General features: G+C 28.8%; 2 protein-coding genes across 8 annotated transcripts in view; both read left to right on the top strand.

Moving 5' to 3' along the window:
• The window catches only part of LOC111027871 (voltage-dependent T-type calcium channel subunit alpha-1G), a 262,059-nt gene that overhangs the window by 17,656 nt on the left and 220,692 nt on the right, over positions 1-23,711 (top strand). Inside the window, exon 1 of one of the 7 annotated variants that reach the window (XM_022306350.1) lies at positions 66-591. The exons of the other annotated variants lie outside the window; for them this stretch is intronic. The gene's annotated coding sequence lies outside the window, so the exon portion shown is untranslated. Of the gene's footprint in view, positions 1-65; positions 592-23,711 lie in introns of those variants that run through there. 7 annotated transcript variants of the gene reach the window in all.
• Positions 22,565-23,462, top strand: LOC111027874. The gene has a single exon (XM_022306354.1). It carries the CDS (start codon positions 22,585-22,587, stop codon positions 23,437-23,439), a length of 855 nt encoding a protein of 284 aa, XP_022162046.1. The 5' UTR covers positions 22,565-22,584; the 3' UTR covers positions 23,440-23,462.

The following is a 23,711-nucleotide window of genomic DNA, read 5'->3' as shown; positions in this document are numbered from 1 at the left end:
ATAAATTTAGATAAGTATAATATGCCGTTAAACATATAAGATATAATATATGTGTAACATGTATTTTGTTGATTAAAGTTTATGTTTTAAAATGTTGTAAGTTATTTATTCAATTCTGTCAGACTTGCATTGCGATTTGGGCGATCTATTGAATTATTTTTCAACACAATTTGTATATGCATATAGCCATATAAATGCGTGCAATATTTTGTCTCAGCTTTTAAATTTAAATTTATGATATGTAAAATTGTGTTCTGAATCATCCCAAAGAGTAGTGATGTTCCCAAATTACCGAGCTATATATTTTACTTGAACTGTGTGACTTGGTATGATATAGATATTCATTGTAATATTAAATATTTTCAAAACAGTTGTCATCAACGCTATTGTCTTAAGAGGTATTTTGTACAAAAGAAAATTAATGGCCTTAGTATATAGAATTTCGTGGTTCATTTACAACTAGCTCTGTACCTGCCTGACCTAATTCGTTCTATATATTTTAGCAGAGATTTTCAAAAGACCAAGTATTCATATTTGGCGGCTCACCTTATTCTACATTCCAACAGGCGTCACTAATTGAAGGTTAATCGAGTAAGTAATTGAAATAGTATGAACCTGTATAAAGTCATGCACTAGGTAGCTATGTTCATTGCTTCAATTTGCGACCCTTTTCAAGTATATTTTCACAAGTCATTGGGTTTGATTTGAATAAATAATCTTCAAAAATTTAAAACAATAGTATTATTTGACACTGAAATTAGTTAACTTAAAACATTGCCAATGAGTATTTATTGCTATTTAACAGTTTTTAATTTATTCATACTTAAAACATTTGAGTTTTATTAATAATAAAAAAAACACATACCATAATTTAAAAAAAGCTCTTTTTCTTTTAAATACGAGAACAATTTATTTTGCTAGATTGAAACAAAATTTAAGTTAAAGTAAATAAATTAAATTATTAGGCTCACGTTTACGCTTGAATATCTTAGACGAATGATACAATTATTCTTCTCATTAGCTTGACATCGTTAATTGTTCATTGAACTAAAATAGTTTAGATTTCTCTATATAAGCTTGTCCTTATGAGGTCTGATGACGAACTATGTAATACTTTTGTTGCTGTTTACTTTTAACGTTAATATCACTAGAGCATATTATAAGTCTGCTGTGAAACTTTCAAATTAATAATAATAATATTTAAATATTCTTGTAATAAAGTTTGATGCAAAACGTTGGCATTCGAAATTGAAATAAAATATAATTTCATGATGGAGACTTATATATAATATATAAGGAAGGTTTTTTATTTGACTTAAATCGGTGAGTAACTCTATTGAGATACTTCCTTATTTAAAATATAACTATAAGTATACATACACCTAAATTTAATATACATTTTTTTCATCCATTGTGATAGTATGTCTATAAGATGAAACAAAGTAGTATTGTAAGGACATTGATTTATATGTATCGAATAATACTATACTATCGGTAAGTTAATTTGTTTTACAAATCTTCAAAGTTTATACAAACTGAGTATTATAAAAACATAATATTTTCTTAGAATATCCAATGCCACACATCAGCTGTTGATACCACACGCGCTCATATTTTGCACTTAAAATATTCGTACAAAATTAATAGTTTGTTCGATGTGCGATAAAAAATAACAAAAAAAATATCGATGAGAAAAAAAGACTGAATATTTTGAAAACTCTGTATTACAGAGAACGTTGAATTCGGCAAAAAGTTGAAACGATTCCACAACGGTTGAGAAACCAAATTCAAATTTGTTTAAAACATTTTCAGATAATCGTTGAGATACTGAGAAGTACATAAAATAAAAACAAAAATCTCCCCGCATTCGCAGTTTTGGACTGCAGCATTATAGGAATTTTCATTTCTTAATCCTTTGAAATGTATTTTCTTCTCTCCCTCTCCGGAAATCGCCGGGCTGTCGACTGGCCGGCTTCGGTTTATCATAATATTAACTCGTAACAATAACAACTGACGACGATCGTGGTTACATTATTATTATCAGTGGTATTGTCTCTGCAGTAGGCCAAGAGAAACCATAAACATAATCTGGTTTATATCCTGTTCATACTCCACAAAATAGAAAAAAAAATAGTATCACCTATATAATTATGACAAAACATTAATTCAAAGTAATCGGTAAAATGTACATTTATTCTTTCGTTGTTTTTATTTTGTCGCTATGGAACATGGTCTCAAGTTTTTAGTATTTTTTTTAACCACGATATTGGTAGATACATTAGAATGTTGCAATTACGTTCTAAAGATATCAGTGTCTATCTAAGACCTAAATATTTAAAAAGAGTAAGAACTAGTTGAAGTCATATATAATTATCGTTTATCGTTGTACATAAATATTTGAAAACATTTCCTTATACAATTACGAAAGGGTATGTGTTTTATTTTTGTCATAATACATAATATTAATATCCAGATTTACCACTTCAGAAAAATGACCGCAGTCTTTTATGAATTTTTGTGTTAATGAACAAATAACATCCGAGTATGAAATTGTATTTGTAGTCCAATATATTATTTATTATTAATATTACCAAATGTTTGACTTAATTTTTTTATAAAAAAAAGACCAAATTTTTAGATAATAATACAAAGTATTAAAACCTTAAAATATTTGAATCTGGCTTAACATCTTATGACCACGTGTCGAAGATAATTTAATATATTGATATCATTGTATTATGTTTATGTACTTATTTTAGTACATATTCTAAGATATTATGTGAAACGTTGAGTCGTTCGATAATATTTCTAACGCAGTGTTAATAGAATTTGTTGGATTAAGGATGACGTGCGTGCGTGCAGAGGATTAAGCAGAGGTTAATTACTGTTTGAAAGTGTGGCGCACAGGTATACCTGTTGAAGTCCCGACATTCACACTATACCTACGCACAATCGATACACAGGCTACGTGGCGCAAACTCCCATCGACGAGGACAAAACTCATCATCGTTTCGTTAAAATATTTATTTTTAAATTTATTGTCCCCACGTATTACATACCTATTTAAAGTTATCTTTTATTATGAACGAAACATGTTGTCAATTTATAATTGTCATATTTTTATGGCGTTATATTTTTCGTATCTACCCTGTTAAATAATAATAAGTAGATATATTAAAACAAGTAGGTATCTAAAGACTTAACATTTTTTTAAGTTAAGTGACGATGTTAAGTAATATCATAATTTTTTTTTTTTAATTAATCTGTAAATACAACTCGGCAGCAAGGGCTATTAGTTAAAGGTCTTAGACACCATATCATAATTTTTTTTTTTTATAAATTTATTAAGGCTTCGGCATCAAAGGTCTTTAGCCTGCATTAAGTTAATATATGAAAAAGTGAACATTATAATTATTACAAGTATTTACATGTGTTTACAATTTTTGGCTTATGTTTATACTATGGAAGAATACATTGATTGCATCCGTATTGTCTTCATTGAGCACTTGATGGAGTGTGGTGGGGTTTTTGAGGATCTTGCGGGCTTCTATGTATTTGGTACAATTTATGATATGTTCTAATGTTAGTGTCTCATTGCAAGTATCCACATACTGGGGCTGGTTCTTTTCTTATGAGATAAGCATGAGTTAAATTTGAGTGGCCTATTTTAGCTCGAGTAATATTTACTTCATCTCTTCGTTTGGTGTTGGGAGGGTATTTTAATTTTTTAATAGATAATTTTACGTTTCTCAGTTTGTTAGAGAGGGGTAGGTTAGACCAGAATTTTTTTCCATTAATTTATGATGTATAATGTTGACATTTTCGAATGAGGTTAGTGTGTTTATCTTTGTAGAAGAAGGATATGTGGTGGCTTCATAGGCTATAGAGTCAGCTTTCTCATTTCCGGGTGTCCCGGTGTGGGAAGGAACCCACATGAAGCTTGTTGGTCTATTTATTTCAGATATTAGTTTCTGGCATATCATAATTATATGCATAATAATATATTAAAATATAACATTATTTCGTACCTACCTAACAATGGATCATTCAATATTTTTTTAAATGTTGATTATATTATTCAAATAGTAAGAAATATATTATTATTATGTGAATATTTCAGTATTATTTATAAACTATCATTATGCAGTTGTATATACTTATAATTGATATTTATACAACATATTTAAATTTATTAAAATACGATTACGACATTGAAAATAAAGATAAAAATACTCTTTCATAAGTAAGTGAAATGAATTAACAAAAAAATCTTTTAAAATACTCCATTTGATATTATTTATTAATTAATACTTTTCAAACGCATTCGTTTGAAGAATATTTTAGAGTTTTAAATTAAATTAACTGTACCTGCCTATTTTTAATCGACAGACAAATTTTAAATTACTTAGACATTTTATTTTGTTTATTTAAAATTGAATGATTACTATATTTTACACAGATTTAAGTACAATAACAAATTTAAATCATATGATAAAATGAAGGAAATTATTGGAAGAGCACTCAGTAGTGATACTAAACTACTAAATTTATTGCTAATAATAAAAATCAAATTACGTAATATTACATTATTATGATTTCTAGAACATTACCTGCGGCATATAACAACATAATAATATTGTAAATCGTATAGATACGCAATACATAAATTTCATAAAATTGATTTTTAGTAAATTTTGATCATAAGGAAAATATGTTATTTTTGGAGAAAAAAATAACAAAGAATATAGTCTGTTCCGTTCAATTATTTCTACCACAAGTTTTATTAGAGAAACTACATGCTCCGAATACATAATAAACGTCTAAAATTCAATTACCAAGTGAGCAACAAAAACTATATCACACGTTTATTATAAGTTATATCTAAGTTATATCTAAGTTTTCTTTATTTTTTCAATAACTGTCCAAAACTCTTGTCTTAAAATTAACCTCCAGTGTTGTTTGTTCTCATGCAATTCGTAACTTTCTAACGTACACACACACACACACACATACTCTCGAAAGCCATATATATTTTATAAAATATTTATTACATACATCCGTGCGCGATAGAAAGCAACGTCCGAGGTAATGATATTTGATTGAGAAGAACTTATATTTATATAGTATACGTCATGTGTTTTTATACATCATTGAAACGAAATAATTTGGGGTTGAATCGAAACTTTTTCGAAAAAAATATCATTTGACCAACAGTAAGTATAAAATAGAATTATTTCAAGCGTACACAAAGAGTAAAGTGATAGTTCACTCTGTATTTTCGTTTCACAACGCGTTTTACATTTTTCGCATTGTTTCGAGTCGGCATACATATTATGCATTGCGTTACATTTTCGATTTTTCCGGTTGATCTTTTAAATGAAATTCGTTAAATATTAAATATAATGTACAACTACAAATGGCGAGTAGGATAACACCCATACATCAATGGACAGACTAGCAGTAATTTATTTTTATTATGTTTACACTTTCGTTACATATACAATATGTATAAATGTTTCACGTAGAGAAATCGGATGAATTCATAAAAATAAATCTAAGTTACAAATGTCAAAAAATGTCTATAAATATTTGTTCACTCTTTCGACGGAATTCTATGGTAAGCACAACCATTATTTATGTATAAAGCTACTATTAAATTATCAGACATTGAAATACACAATTTGACATGGTTTATTGTCAATTTATAGTATTTGACATTTGTAATACCAAACATATATTTTTTAAATAGTAAAAAAAAACTATTTTATCTTAGAAATCATTATGTTACGCAATTAACGCGCTTTAGTGGGTTGAATAAAAAAAAAAATAACATCAAATTAAATTTCAATCTGATATAATAATATAATATGGTTTTATATGGGTCTAAAAAATATATTACGTGTTTATCTACTGCATAGTGCATACCTGTCAACGGTCTCGTGCCCGTAAATCGTTATACATTACACGAGTTTGGTATTTTATAATCGTAAGAGTTTAATAACGTTTTTTTGTTCTTCAAAGGCAAAAATTCACCCTCGGCCAGACAACATATTAAACAAAAGGGATGATTTATCATGTTACTATATAGCTAGTATCTACGCGTAATACCGGTGAAAAGAGAGACGGTATATTTTATTTGTTTTTATTATTTTATGTCGATGATGAAATCAAATTGGAAATTGTAATTTAAACAGAGTAAAATTGTCTGAAGACAATTGTTCCTTTGTCAAATAGAAGCCATAACGCATAGTTTCATGAAAATCGATAAATTCAAATCATCGTACCTAGTGAATAAAAAAGAAACAGTTATTATAAGTAAAGTCACCGGGCACCGGGAAATATTTTTAAAACCAAGATATTTTAGAAATACAAAATAATATTTTTGTTGTGAATACATGTTAATCTGTATTGTATTTTTTATATTTGTTACAATGCAAGAATAATTAGGTAATACGTAATGATGAGTGCCTAAGTATTTGTTTAATACTCGAAACAATTCTATACAATAAATATTACATACCAATGACCTAATAAGTTAAGTTGTTGACAACGAATCATAGAAATATTTATAAAATAATAATTATTGTTAAATAATTCGTTTGGATTTTCCTAGTTCATAACGAACGTCCAAGTTAGATTTTGACCAAAACAGACGTACGTTGTGTACTTGTGTAACAGTGTGTCGTGATGTCTGGAATGTTTTGAATATTGAGAGAACTATGCAAATTATAATCAAAAGTGGTTTCAAAAGGGGAGAGGAAACGGAGAGGAACATGTAAGACTCTCTTCCCCGTCGTCGGTATAATTAAATGCATTTCCTAAATTTTCTACGTTGGTGTTAAACCGTCGACAATTAGATAAATAGTCTGGTTTTTTTTCTTCAATTCTCGTGGTTTAGTAAGAATGCATAAATATTTATTTTTTATTTTCTTCTAAATAAACGCCACACAGTGATCCTTAGATAATTGTTTAGCCGTAAAAAGGCGAACTTATTGTAATATACAATTATATTAATATAATACTGCAGGACAGACACTTTTATTAAAATACACCAACAAGATAATATATGGTGTATGTACTCATTGTACTCGTATTTACGATTAATAAATGGCCATCGATAAAAGTTCAATATACAATGTATTCATTTCAAGTTTCCATGATATTTAGGGCTCACAATTATCAAAAGGTTATAAAACACCGAATATGATTTATAATAATATGTATACTCGACGTGCGCAAAGTTAAAGTTTATTTTAATCATTAATTTATTTATCAAATTTGTGCATGGTTTATTAAAAAACTATACACTCCGAGTAGCTATCGATATTTGTACAGTAAAAACGTTATGGACTTCTTAATAATGATGGGATTTGCAAGTAAAATGTTATAAATATTATATAATTATACAGAATATATTTATTATGGTAAAAAATTAAATAATTTTTTGGTTCTACATCATTAAGAATTTTGGTTGAGAGTAGATATATAGCTGAAATATTAATATTAAATATGGTATAATATACCTTTAATACCTAGTTAAAAATTGTAAAATATAATGATATTATTGCGTTAAAATACGAATTTTCTTCAGATACAAATGCGAATAATTGTCAGTTTGCATGGTTTTATATGCAATACTCTAATTATAGTTCAAGAACACGTAATATATTATTGTCGTGATGTTTAGTCGTGTTAAAATATGCAAAGTACAATGTACCAACATATTTCCTTACGTCCATACAGACTGTTTGAAACTGTATTACATACAGGCATACAGCATCCCCAGGAAAGTTATAACTGTATTATAAAATGCGAGTTAAAACATGATCCATGTAATTTGTTATAACTTACTTTTTAATATCCCATTTAGTTGAAACAATGCGAATCTGAATATTTTCATTACAATTATAACAACCAACTCAAGTCATGGACATTAGTCACCGACGTTAAGATGAATAATTGTTGTACACTTTATTACACTAATTCGGTCTAATATATTTTATGGTTTATCTTTGAAATCCTCAACGTGAATCTAATCTGCACATCGTGTATGAGTGAGTAAACACGGGGTTAGACGGTTGATAAGTCGGTTTAAACCGGATTGTTGGATGTCAAAACGGACGAGATTATCCAGAATTTCTGTCGGTACACTTGACCCACGTCAGTGCCCGATATTTTGGCTTCCGTTCAAAACCCTTCTTTAGGTTCTCTCGAAAAACTTAATTCAGAATTAACGACCTCTAGCGCACTACTATACACTATTTCTATGCTTGACTGACATTTCCCTAATGGCTTGTCGCTCCTTTCCGATTTATATTCCCGTCTCACCTTTGTTTTGCAGTTTGTCAGTAATGAATTAACTACAACTGTAATTCAAGTTGTTTACACCAAATCGATTCAGATAACAGACGAAGGGCCATGTGCTGTCGTGTTTTGCGTTTGATATTTAAATAATAATAAAAAATACCCCCACGTGTTTACTATTCACTTAAGCTCTCAATGTTAAAGATGGCAAACGCAGTTCAAACAAAAAACCCTAGATTGTTACTTTTGCATTTGCTATCCGTTTGAACTGCTTTAGTGATAAATTATTATGCATTATAATTTATAATATATATTATTATATACATAGTATTACACACATGCATTATAGGCGTACGCAGACTCCTATTTCCTGTCGAGTCTGAGATAACTAATGCACAAATAATTGGATAGTGCCTCTTAGATTTTTTATTTTAATGTTTCATACAAACGATATATCTATAAATGTAGAACTGTAATGTCTAAATGTAAATAAAAACACATTTTCTATATATATTTACAAAAAGAAACTGTATTCTATTATGTTGAATAATTACAATTTTTTTTATATAATCCTATAACATAGAAATTAAATAACATATTACACTACAAATTAAAAAGTTCGATTCAATAAATAACAAATAAAATAATGTTTATAAATGATTTAAAATGTATAAAATATTTATTGAGAAATTTCCATAGATTTCAATTCAACAAGTACCTGGGTACTTATCATTTTAATGACTCCAAAGTTAGTAAGTTCTTGTTTGGTGAAATTGTATCACACTTAAATTTAAATTAATTTAACTAGTTTAGTGAATAAATATGTGAGACTGAAAATAGTAGTATTATTCTCACGCAACCCATGGTTTCAATATGAAGTAATTCAAAGGAAATACCGTTTAGTTTGAGCATTGAGTATTGGAGTACAATATTATAGGTTGAGCTATTTTTAATAATGTTGATGGTGTTTTCAATTTTTCATTTTATGACATTAAACGTGCATTCATAATATTATTAAGTAGAACATTCGCATTCATAATATAAAATATATTCAAGATATAATATAATATTACGAAAATATATTGTGTACCTAAAATATAATATCATAATCATAAACCACAAATGTTGACGAAACATTAGTTTGATTAGTGTTTTAACGTATTTGTTTCCTTTGACATACTATAATATTATGAGCAACTCATTTGTTTTTTTCAAATTTCAAAATATTTTATGTAAATTATTAATATTATAATTCTATATTTAAACTCTACCACCGATGAGTTTTATATAAATAAAACTCATCTAAAATTAATAACAAGCTTTAATTGTTTTTTTAATTATTCAAATGTATATAATGTAAATTTAAAGTATCATATTTTTTTATTGCATTGTAACAGTATAGATGCCAACCTACACTTATTCATCTAATGCCATACGTTTTTTGGTTGCTTAGAATAATATTACCATTTGACTTGAAATATATTATAATGAATTAAATTAATTATCTGTACCAAAATAATTGAACAATAATAACATAATAATAATATTCTAGATTTCATCAATTATACACCAAAGTTTACAGTTTTCTTATAATTATAACTAATTAATGGATTTAAGTAACAAAGTGAGTGAATTTAACATCGGGACAACATAATACAAATTTTAAGAAAAAGTTTGATTATATTTATTGTTCATGTGATGGGCTTTGTCATTATTTTCGAGGAGTTTCTAAAAACATTATTGTTCTTTTTGGTAATAAATTATCACTGGAAAATTGAAAACATTGGTTTAGTAAGGGCAAAAATAAGCTGGTTCTAAAAAATAACTCTAATAAAGTCTCATCGGGGGTGCCAGATATATTTTCTTGAGAGGTTTATAGAAAATATATTATTATATTCATACCAAAAATAAATAATAGTGAAATAAACACTAACGAATAAGTATTATTTTATGATACTTGTAAATAATTGTGGGACATTAGTACATACGTAATATTTCAATGAAGTTGATAAATAATTTGGTAAATAATATTAACATGTGATTAGGGTAGGACAATAATAAAGTCTCAATCTTGGCATCTCGATAATATCTATATGACCTATATAATATAATTATTATATTATATAGGTCATATATATATTATACATATTTTGTATACAAGTTTATTATGTATTATATTTTATTGTACTCGGCTTCGACGAAAAATTAAATCTTATTTGTTTACAATTTTTGGTATGATGGTATTTAAATAAGTTATTCTGTTACAAAGGGACTTTTTAATGATCTAAAGACCGGAAATTATTGCCATTAGCTGTTTTTAGGGGAGGGGCGGTTGGATTGGAACATGTATTTGTATGTGTGTAAAGGTTTTGTCTCTAAAAAACCCATAGTTGTAAAATAACAATAACATATTTTATAGTTCGAAACAATTTATAGATTAAAATTACCATGCATACTAGGAAATTATTTGTTGTTATTTTTATACATATACGTACAAAGCAATACTTCATATTACAGCTTAATATATTTAATAATACAAAATTAAATAACTGTGCATATTGTTTATATTATGTGCCTTGTATGGAATGCTTGTCTTGACATTGTTTATATTTTCAATTTATTTAGCATAATATTGTTAGACGGCGTAATGTTTAGACAATATAGGCGCACAGAAGAAAATATTTTGAATACATTTTATTATTGCGTTTTTTTTGCAATAGCACTTAATTATTTTTTTATTTTAAAATGCTGTCCAGATTCTTGTCTTGGTTTGGTGTTTTATAAAATATTGCTTTTACGCGTTCAAAAAGTTGAGTGGTGTCAAATCTGGCAGGCCCTTCAATAGGTCCGTCTACCTTATCAACTAGAAAATGCATACATGCAGTAGAAATTGAACTTAGTTTTATTTTATCTATACTTTTGCCTTTTTTTAAACAATAAAAATATAAATCTATAATTAAAAAAAAAAACAGAAAACAATAACCACCTTGCGCAGTTGGTCGCAGATTTATCTGCCACGTAGTGGTACACTCTGAATACGATATTATTTTCCCCGGTTCCTGTGAATTACCGACCCAACAAATAAAATACCTACTTACTACCGAATGGTGGCGTAGTGGAGGTGACTAGACCAAGATTAATAGTTTCACGTCCGATGACAATAATACTAAAGCGTACCACGGGCGTTCAGAAAAATCACAATCGTTTTTCCTTTTTTGGCTTTCATCGATCGCAGCGCACCACGTGCCGGTCGTAGGTATTGCTCTCGATTTCACAATTCGAAAGCGGAAAAATGTATAATAAATGTTTTGATGTTGTTAATAATTAAAACCAAAAGCGCCAACTCGACTTCGATAAGAGATACGTAGAAAGAGAGAGAGTGAGAGGGAGAGAACCGACTCCGATTGTATGCTCCTGACATGAAATTCCAGACAGGTTATTTATGAAAACAGATATTTTTGAGAGATGTGAATAATTTATTCATACAGAAAACTGAAAACAAGGTACAAAACTTTGAGCACTACTCGAATAAGTACAACCATTGCACACGAAAACTTTATCGCTTTACATTTAACGTTGTGTGCACACCGCACTATTCATTTGACTTAGTAATTGCGATGATTTCACTTTTCACGTTCTCTCTGAGCCTTGAAATGATAGTGTCACGTAATGTATAAACTATAAACACAAATTTAATAATACACAGAGTGTTCAATAGCCGTGAAAAGATACAGAATGAAATTCATATTACTTTGTAATCATATATTATGAGGCAGCATTTACCAACTTTAACAGTGTGCGCTTGTGCGCATATATTTTATGAACTATTTGATAAAATATTAACCTTAGACAAATATTTATAGAGAATTTTCATTGAATGTTTTCAATATTATACCTAATTTCATGTTGCAACGCGTATGAGAATTATGATATTTTGCTGTAATAAATATAATATTTTATGATTTTGTTTGAAGTAATCAAATTTAATTTAATTAAAGTTAATTTTTTATCATGTAACCACAAAACACATTTTAAGTATACTCTAAGAAATCTTTTAATATCAGGGAAAATAAAAACTGTTCATTTCCTAATCTGATAACAATGAATATTAACATAATTATTTGTCCCTCAAAGACAAAATAGTTGGAACTTTCTTGTTTCAGCTTTTGAATACTAAATGCATTTTGTGAATTAATTGGAAACGCTTTTTAATATTTCTTATTTTTTAAAAAGAAATATGATTCGGTTAAGAATGTATTGTTCAAAGTTAAAATAACTGTATTATTGTAGTTTTAAGGAAATACGTAGGTATAATAATTGTTGCATCACATTAAAAGGACGCCTCGCCCGAATGTGTCGCTTAATTCTTACAAATGTGCAACACGGCAAATTTTAAGTTCACAATAATACATTTTACTCTGTAAATTCTAAAATTAGGGTGAAGTGGTCTGTTATACAATTTAAAGGTAAGATTATTCTCTATGGTATCTCGGGAGGCTCTTATAGCCTCTTATGGCTCTTGTATTCATATTTTTATCGAAGCAAGTTATGACATTTTTGAAACTGTACATTTTTATACATTTAATTAAAATCTTATCGAAATCCTCCATGTGATGCCATCTTACCTTTAAATAATATCGTGGGTAAATTCACATTGATTTCAAAAATAAGTTAAATGGATATTATTATTTAATTTGCAATGTTGTACGTTGCAAGACAAAAACAACACATGAAGGTGTGCTCATAATATTTTGTTCAAAAAAAACAAACCATTAAAATCAGCCTTGATTTATAAATAATTATTACATAACTTAGTAATATTTTGAACGCATTAAAATTAAATGATATTGAAAAATATGTAATCCCTATTATGTCTAACAAATCCAAGTATCATTAACTAACATACAAGTCTTTTTTCACTTGTTCATAACAATCAAATAAACAAAAAATAAATATTCAACAACTTTCATTCTTAAAATAACAAGTTATCTAAGAAAAAACAAATACTTATTAATACAATCCTAGAAACCCTTTTATCCCCATAGTACGCATTTCATACAAACTGACATGAAGTATAGGAATATGCATTTAAAATGTCATAAATTATATTTTAGTCAAATCCATAAACATAATTTAAAAACCACCATATTTATGCTGTTTAACTGTTAATTTTTGGTGAATTGAAGATAAAATGAGCTTACAGAATCATATTTAAAAAACAGAACGCCACAAGTAACTTTATAGAATTAAAATACATAGTAAGGTTCAAATATTTAATTAAAAAAATAAAAATACATAATTGGTTTTGTTCATTGAGATATCCTTAGGGTCTTTGTGAATGCATTTCATTTTTAAAGGGTTGGACAACTACTCCCCTTATGTAGACTCTCTCCACGAGAAGGTATTATTTATCACCGTAGCGGTACCTAGTAAAAACTATATTGCATGAATTAAAGTTGGGTGAGAAGGTTCATATTATGACTAAGGGTTGGTCGAGAATCGACGTCTATCTCAGCTTACCTGCACTACTACTTTAATCACTACATCTCAGTGTTCTATATAAAAATAAATTCTGAAACACAATTATAAAGAATATTAACTTCAAAATGTATTAAGACCAAAATGCATAATAGTATGAAATATTTTAAACACGAATAAGACTATGACACACATTAAATAGTCGTTAATGGAAACATTGAAAAAATTGTAATTAATTTTTTTAATATTATATTTTAGTGGAAACACAAAAATCTGAAATAACTTATATAATTTATTCGAATTGTCAAAAAATATTCAGTTGTAAAAATTAACTATACTAACGAAATCATCGCAGGTAAAAGATATCTGAACAAAAATGTTTAAATACTGTGTCAAGTATCAAATCTTAGAATAATTCCATGGCTCCCTACGTATTTGGTGCACCTTTATGTCTAGAAACAAATTTACATTTCGTAACAATTCGTACAATCGAAAAAAAAAAATAGTTACTCAATTAAAATAATTGATCAGTAGTGTTTCCAAAATGTTTTTTTGGTTTGTTTTTAAAAACCCAACTCGAGCAGACAAGATAACCACCCTAATAAGAGTATTTTATAAAACACAGATACATGATATATTAAAGATACAAAATAGATGTTATGCCAAACACACAAACATAATAAAGTATCATGAAACTTACACGTTAAGGGATATTATCTATATATTTCTATATAAATGTAATCAATTATTTTTGTAATTACGAAAAAAAACTAGGATTTAAAATTATAAGATTTAATGTAAACTGATTTGTTTTTAAGGCAGTCAGATGTTTGCTTATGGTTAAAAATGATTGTATTATTATATAATATAGTATGTGACACACATTCTAAAGTTTGTCTGTTTTTTTCAGTATTTAGAAGAGAAAAAAATATTTTAGAACATTATAATGTATGGTATACTGGAAAAATTGTTTTGATTTAAAACATATTTTTGCAGTCTAAGTAAAATAATGCAAATTGAAGAATAGTTCAATAGTGTATAATAAGAAGATAAAAATCAAGATTTCAGTTGTAAGAGCTTTAATGATTTGTCCATGCATCAAGTTCCTGAATAACAATAGATTGTATTCTATATTCAAATACTACATATAGTTATTAGAATAACAAATATTTAATGATAAAAAATTACAGGTAAACATAGTGTGTAAATAAAACAAAAAATACGTAACAAATCTAATAAAATATTGAGTATCAATTTGTGTAAAAAAAACCCCTAAACATAAAAAATAGTCCACTAAAAAATAATAAACAATAATAAATCAAAATTAAGTGTCTAATTGAACAAAATAAAATGTGAACAAATACTATAAAATAATGTTATTTCAACCAGATGTTTAACCAAACACCATACTTAACTTAAGTAAAGAGTATCGACTGTATATCGTTCCATCGCATAAAAGCGATAATTGTAGTATGTAATTTATGTTCATAAAATACTCGAAAGAATTAATAGGAATAATAGGAAATAATAGGAATTATATTAATAGGAATAATAGGAATAATATTATTAATAGAATTAATAAACAACAATACAGAGTTATATTATGGATAATATGATTCTTCTAATAATGTATAGTTAAAAAAATTAATATTCTAATACAATAATCAGTATGAATCGTAATAATCATTCTTGTGTAATTAAACTTCTAAATCGTCAAACAAAAAAAAAAAATCAGTTACCAACAATCAAACAAGTTACTATGTTTTTCAATGGAGTTTGAAATATAATAACTTCGGAGAAAAACTGTTGGAAAAGTTTAAGTTTAAGTGTAATTCAAACACGGTGTGTGAAATATCTATCACTAAAATTTTCAAAGAAATAACAAAAGTTCGGAAATGTTATCAGAAAATGTCTACGAAATCATTTGTTAAACTGATTATTTATACAGCAGAAGCTCTGTTGCCTTCTATAACGTATTTTATTGTAATTTAGAAATTACGAAATAATACTTTAAAACCTTAATAACAAGTGACTAGCAAATAACGGTTGGCATTATACAGTGTTAAGAATAAATTATTCAACGAAATATATAGTCATTAACACCATCACCCAAAACTGATGTTCAATAACTCTACAAAGATATAATTAGTTCTGAGTATCTGTAGAAAATAAACAGTGGGAAGTGATCGAATCATGTGACAATCAGAATTCTATCAAATCATTTGTTGACTTAAAAAAAATTTACCAAAAGCATAAACGTGGTGAATACGAACAAGAAACTCAAGAGAATAAAAATATCTGTGTAGTGTGGACAGATGAGACAAAATCACCGGGAGCTTGAAGAAAATAAGATGTGTCAATAAACAGCAAGGAAATGGGTATTACACTAGTCTTCTACGTGATGTCATGATATTTTACATTCAAATACAAAAAACCTGGGATACTGGTTAATGCATATTATGGCTTAAAAAATAGAATATACTAAAGCAACGTTTTCTTTAGATCAGAAAATAACTGCATTGTTGTTCAATCAAATCAAACATAAAAAAAATTTCATGTGATCAAATTTCTCCTTGGCAAATAATGGCAATTTATTACATAATAATAATTTTAAAAGTAGATAGAAATTATATATAATAACATAACATACAAACAATTTTGGTTATTAATAAAATCAAAAGTTTCAGTAACATTTATACCAAGCAAAATCATTATTTATGGGAAATATTAAAAGTATTTGTACCTACCGTGAATTAATTTAATTTAGTAATGATTTATTATTTAAGTGTTGATATTAATTTCTATATTTTTGTAAGTACCGAAGATAAACAAATGGCAACACGTTAACTGATTATAGTTAAGACTTAAGTGAGTTAAAAGTTATAAGTTAATCAACTATGATGATTTTTTCAAATAGATTCTAAATGTATAGAATTTCAAATTTCTTATCACACATATCCAATATAAGTAAATATTAAATGTATGTTGCAATTTAAATCACTAGATTTGAAATCATAGGGACATTTACCATGCATGATTATTACTTTAAAAGTTGATAATTATTGTGTACTTAGATAGTTACTAGTTTTAAATGTATTGATGAAATGCGAGTGAGTATGAGTATGTGACAACAATTTTGTACTGTGGGTATGAAAATATTAAAAACCATAGAACATAAAATTGACATAAAAGATAAAACGATTCCAAAATTGTACATTTTTACAAACATTTTCTAGCACAAAAACCCTACAAAATACAAATTTTAACACGAATTAATTTCAGCATTTAAAGTTTTAATTTGAAAATTAGTAAAATATTTTTCTAAGTTTATTCCTAGTTCATCAGTGAAATAAATGAAGAATTGGATTTTCTCATTAATGTGCGATTGGTAATTATATACAAATTCAGAATACCTATATTTTTTTTAAATATTGATCAGTTATTACTATTATGTTATATTATATAGGTATAAGGTACGTCTTATCAGAAACTTGTACAAAATCGTACATTAATAATATAAAACATTTTTAAAAAAACGATACATATTATAAATTAATGTATAATTCTTGAAGAATAATGCATGATTAATTTTTAAATACCAATATAAAACTGCAGTCATTATAACATGGTCTAGTATGGTCACAACTACATAGTGTAATGATTTTTAGAAAAATAAAATTATCGTGTGTGAAATTGAGATTTTATGTGAATATTTTATAATATTATTATTATTATTTACATGGAATATACGAACCCTCTATAAACCTGGAGCTCTGCATAATATAATCCAGATAACTAGTAATTACAGAACAGAGATAACTGCTCTACAAGAAATAAGATGGCCAGGAAATGGCATTTTAGAATCAGGGAATTCTACAATCTTCTATAGTGGAACAAAAAATCAAAAACATGAAAATGGAGTTGGCTTCATCGTAAAAAATTCAATGGTGAATTCGGTTAATAAATTCGAACCAATCAGTGATAGATTATGCTATTTGCAAATCTCGGGAAAAGTTCTGGATGTTGTGTTCATCAATTGCTATGCCCCAACGGAGTCGGCTGAAAACAACGCAAATGACGACTTTTATGACTCATTAGAAAGAACTTTCGACAAACTTCCCAGGAATTGTATAACGATCATAGTCGGAGATCTAAATGCCCAAGTCGGCCGGGAAGAGATTTTCCAAAGAACAGCGGGAAAGGAAAGTCTACACCTAGAGAGCAATAGCAACGGGATAAGATTAATTAGTTTCGCTGCATCAAAAGACCTAATAATTAGCAGCACCCAGTTCCAACGAAAAGAAATACATAAACATACCTGGACCTCCCCAGGTGGAAGGTTTAAAAGCCAAATCGACCATATATTAATTAATAGAAGACACAGAAACTGTATAACACAAGTAAGAAGCTGCCGAGGAGCTGATGGGGATACGGATCACTATCTTGTAACAGCATGTTTTAAAGTAAATCTATCAAGAGTATGGAACAAAAGGATGAAAAGTAAGCCAATACTGGATACAGAAAAATTCAGAGACCCTGAAACCAGAAGAAATTTCCAATTGCTAACAAATAATCTACTAAAAAACGAACCCACTAGCTTAAGCAAGAATATAGAAAACAAATGGAAAGATATTAAGGAAACAGTTAACAGGGCCGCTGAAATCTTTAAAGAAAACATTCGGAAACCAAAAAACTCATGGTTCAATGACTTATGCAAGGATGCAATCAATAAAAGAAGCGAAGCCAGAAGTAAAGCTATACAGAATCCAACACCGGAAAACCAAGAAGAATTTTTAACACTTAGAAACCGAGCTAATAAAATTATTAGAAGAGAGAAGAGAAAGGCTGAAAAAGAATTTGTAAGTAATATTGAGGAACACAGGCTAAACCCTAGAAGGTTTTTCAAAAAATGTAATTCTATAAAGAAAAGTTTCAATGCTCAACTCACTATGCTGAAAGATGATTGTGGACACCTTATTACAGATGAAGCGAATATTTTAAAGAAGTTTCGAGTTTACTTTAAAGATCTATTAAATATAAATCAAGACAATAACGTTCCGGAAGAGGTCCACCTGCTTCGCTATACAGTACAGCCAGAGATCACTGAACCAGATGAAGAAGAGATTAAACTAATTATAAAAATGCTAAAGAACAACAAGGCCCCTGGGGAAGACAACATAAATGCTGAACTATTTAAAATTTCGACCCCAAAAATGTTCTCGGAAATATATACTTTAATCAAAGAAATCTGGAAAAAAGAACAAATCCCTCAGGATTGGAAATTGGCAATAATTTGCCCAATATATAAAAAAGGCGATACAATGGATACAAAAAACTATAGAGGGATAGCACTATTAAATACCTGCTACAAAATATTATCCACTGCTATATTACATAGACTGGAAATATATTCCAAAGATATAATAGGAAAATATCAAACTGGATTCATAAAAGGAAAATCTACCACTGACCATATATTTACGATTAGACAAGCATTAGAAAAATATTATGAATTTGAAAAAGAAGTGCACTTATGTTTTGTTGACTTTAGCCAAGCTTATGACAGCATCAATAGAAACAAATTATGGATAACCTTAGAAGAATTTGAAATACCTTCAAAGTTAATCCGATTAATAAAGGAATGTAATTCCAACACAGCGTGTAAAGTCAAATTCCGAAATCAATTATCTGAAAGTTTTGACGTGAACACAGGCCTGAGGCAAGGTGATGCCTTGTCGCCACTACTTTTTAATTTAGCCCTTGAAAAAGTGGTAAGGACAATGCCAGCATATCAAGACATGGAATTACTAGGGGAATACTCTATACTTGCTTATGCGGACGACATTGTGGTAATGGGTAATACACGCATCGAGGTAACCGCAAAAACCGACGATCTACTTAAAGCTGCCAAATGTATGGGCCTTAAAGTTAACCAAGACAAAACAAAATATATGGTCGTCAGCAGAAAAAATGAGATGGTAGCTGATCTAAGTGTCGGGGAGTACACTTTCGAAGCGGTAAACGATTTCAAATACTTAGGTACTAACATAAATAAGAACAACAATATGCATAATGAAATAAAATTAAGAATCTCAGCAGCCAATAAAGGTTTTTTTGCATTAGTGAAACTTTTTAAATCTAAACTCCTATCTAAAAAATCAAAGATCAACTTATACCTGAGCTACTTACGCCCAGTCTTGGCGTATGGCTGCGAAACGTGGTCGGTGACAAAAGGAGACGAAGAGAAACTGCTAATCTTCGAAAGGAAAATACTCCGCCGAATCTATGGTCCTATCTATGAAAATGGAGATTATCGAATAAGAACAAATGGGGAGATATACCAGCTATTCCAAAAACCAAATATAAAAGCATTCATTAGAAGCAAGAGACTCGAATGGGCTGGACACTTATGGAGAGAGAATGGCATATGCAAGCAAGTTCTGTTGGGCAGAATCAATGGTAGAAGACCCAGAGGCCGCCCTAGACATAGATGGATGGACACTATAAAATCAGACCTAGCAAAGATTGCACCAGAGACAGAACTAGCAGGAAGTGAAAATAGAGAGAAGTGGCAAGAAATTGTGGAAGCAGCGAAGGCCCTCAATGGGCTATAAAAGCTAAAAAAAAAAAAAAATTATTATTATTATGTAGTATTAATTAAATTCTAATTGAGATGATTTAATATAAGTATGGACACTTTTAGGTTATGAACATAAATTGTTGAAAGTCCATCGTTAGAAATTTGCAAGAACCTGTTTGATATTAAATGGAATGATACTTTAATTAAAGGTCTTCAGACGTATTCTGACAAGAATTGAAGCTCTTAATTACTCATAAAATTAGGAGATGACTGAAGCCCAAGGCAACGGCCGGAAACTTATTCAAGTATAAAATGAGCATGTGATTGAACGTTTTAGACGGTGTGGCATTAAAAGCATTAAAAACTAGCTAATACTGATGCAAAGTGATTAAGATAGGTCTTGGACAGTGTTGTAAATCTATATATATATATATATATAATCCAAATACCACTGACTGACTGATCGCTGTATCTCAAAAACTACGCAACGTACCGACTTGAAATTTAGAATATAGGTTCTTCTCGTATTTTCACCGTGCAATAAGTAGGGATTTTCAAAGATGTTGCTTTTTAGTGGAGTAACAAACGATTATAATTATTCACCGCCAATACGTATATTGTGCGACACGGCGGCCCGCGAGTCTCCAGCTACCTGCAACCTATCTTTTTTGTTCATCGTCGTCCGGTTGTCGTGTAGATAAGAATAATTGTTCCGAGAAGTTTATCGATAAAAATAATCTCATGCATCGAGCGTACACCAATACTCCTATTTTATCATAATGAACGATAAAATGCACACCGATAACATAAACCAATACACATACAAATTCTATTGATCTAGATACACAATAAGAAAGGAATTTGTGATATTCGCTTTTTAAAGAGGTGGCAAAACAGGAATCTTAAGATTCACGGTGGAAATCGAAACTTTTTTTGTTCATTAATGGTTACCTTTTGATTGCAAGTTATATGATATGCAAAATTATTTCACAAAGCTAGGTAAAATTACGCCGGATTGTCCATAAAAACAAATAAAATAACCATTCAGAGTATATTGATGTATAAATATGAAATACTCCTAAAAATCCGGGATGATAAACTATGACTTAAATACTATTTTAGGTACACTTATACACATTTTTTTCAACTACAAAGCTGTACTAATATAGGCTACCTATATTTTATCTCCCCCCTTAATGTGTCCGCAATCTACAGCAGGTAGATTGCCTACCTGATAATATACTGTTCGCATTACCATAAGCGAAACTCAGGCCAACGACACACGGGATGGCCAAAAATTAAAATATAATATGATTTTGCTTCCATACCTATGCAGAGTGAATTACACCCAAAAGGAGTTTTTCCGGGCAACGCCGGGTGATTCAGCTAGTAATTTATAAAACCATTCATGCATCCACGAGTATAAGTTAAAAGACATGCTAAACTAAAAGTGCATTTTTGAAAATAAAGTATAGTAGGTTTTGTGTGTATTGGTCGTCATTGAGGAGGCACTGCTATGGTTGTGATTAAATTTAATTCAATGATAGATCATTGTGTATAGATATGAAAAAAACTATTCTTAGCCGAGACGGTCAGTTGTGGTCTTCCTTTGTTTCTCAGAATATTTCGTAATATTTTATTCATATGGATAATAGTCATGTATTTTCCTATAGTAGACAATATTAAAACACTATGCTGAACTAATTTTCGCAACAATATAACTTATAATATTATAATAATATCATACACTATGACTGTTTTGGGCTGATAAGTCAATATCTATCACGTACATCGTAGAAGTCGAACACTTAAAATGTTTATAATTGCATAAAATGTGCCAAAATGTTTTGAATAATGCATAGAAAATATAAAATGTATACGTTTTTCTGTAAAATAAAATTGTATGTTATCACGTAATATAACAAAATTCTAAATAATATTTCAATGTTGGTACTTTTAGGTATAATATGCCTGTAGGCAATATCTACTTACCTATATTATGTTGACAGTATTCATCTGAAAGCTTATAACAAATGTTTTAGACTAAAGTATTGAAATAAAATATGGTAAAGGAAAACTGTGCAAACATAAATAAATCGAAATCGTTGAGTAGTATTGTTATTTTTTCAACCATTTTATATCAAAGCATTATGAAATGTTATGAAGTAGGAATTAGTTACAAACTATTTGTGGAGTAGTCAAGTTAGGTTATACCGACCAAAATGCAAGTTCTTCATTTTTATTTGGTGAGTATTTTGTCTTGTGTTAACACAGCATTATCATTAGGAGGACTAACAACATTGTACTCTCCCGGAAGTGTTCAATGTACACAGACATCACAGTTATCGAAACTACAGCCCCAATCAAGCAGCTCTTTTCCATCTACTTTAAATAATAATTTAAAATATAAGTCTCAGTCGAACAATACAAGTGGTAATATATCTATGATTAATAATAGTTCTAATGCACAAGTGGTATCAGGAGTAAATGGAAATGAATCGGACCCTTTCACCAGTGAAAATGGTATTGGTCAATTGTCAGACGTCTTATTACCCGCCAGTGAATCCGATAAACCTGGTAAACCTGGTACCGATTCATTCAACCTTTATAAAAGTACAGTACTAGTTTTCAGATTTGTATTTAATACTTGGCTAGAACATAAAGAAGAATTATTAAAAGATATCGCAAACAAATGCGGAATTTCTAATGATATTGTTCAAATAGTGAATGGTTCAATGACACAACTATTCAAGATGCAACGCAACAATAGATCACTAAAACTAAGTAATTTAGCAAAAACGTTCTATTACATGTTTGACGTCAAACACATGATTGAAAATTTTGTACGTAAGGAAAATATTATAAGTAAAATACAATTGTTGATAGAACAAATAGAATCTGATATAAATATGAAAGATACAGCTGAATACGGTGAAAGCGATATTACTTCTGTTGTTCAGAATCTAAAAGGCTTCTTAGAAAATTATAAAGATGGCAAGTATAATAACAACGCTATTATGGTTAATATAGGGTTAATGAAAGGCATGATGCTGATAAACCTAACAGAAAATGACTGAGTGAATTATGAACTGAATAAACTAAGAAGATCATTATCAGAAGACTTCATTGAAGAAATTAAAAATAATCAATTCAAAACAGATGAGTCACTGATAGAAAAAAATCACGTAGAATTAATGCGTAATATGATTCCCGGTGTATTTAGTCTAGTACACAACCATATCAAATTATTAAACATCTTATCAACACATGACCTTGATATTTACCAAAAGGAAAACACTCAAACGGCGAGCAAATTGTTAAAAGACATGATGTCTACCTTTATAGAACG

Source organism: Myzus persicae, unplaced genomic scaffold (assembly GCF_001856785.1).
Source record: "Myzus persicae strain clone G006 unplaced genomic scaffold, MPER_G0061.0, whole genome shotgun sequence".
In the NCBI taxonomy this organism is placed as follows: domain Eukaryota; kingdom Metazoa; phylum Arthropoda; class Insecta; order Hemiptera; family Aphididae; genus Myzus; species Myzus persicae.
This window is presented reverse-complemented; position numbering and strand designations above follow the sequence as displayed.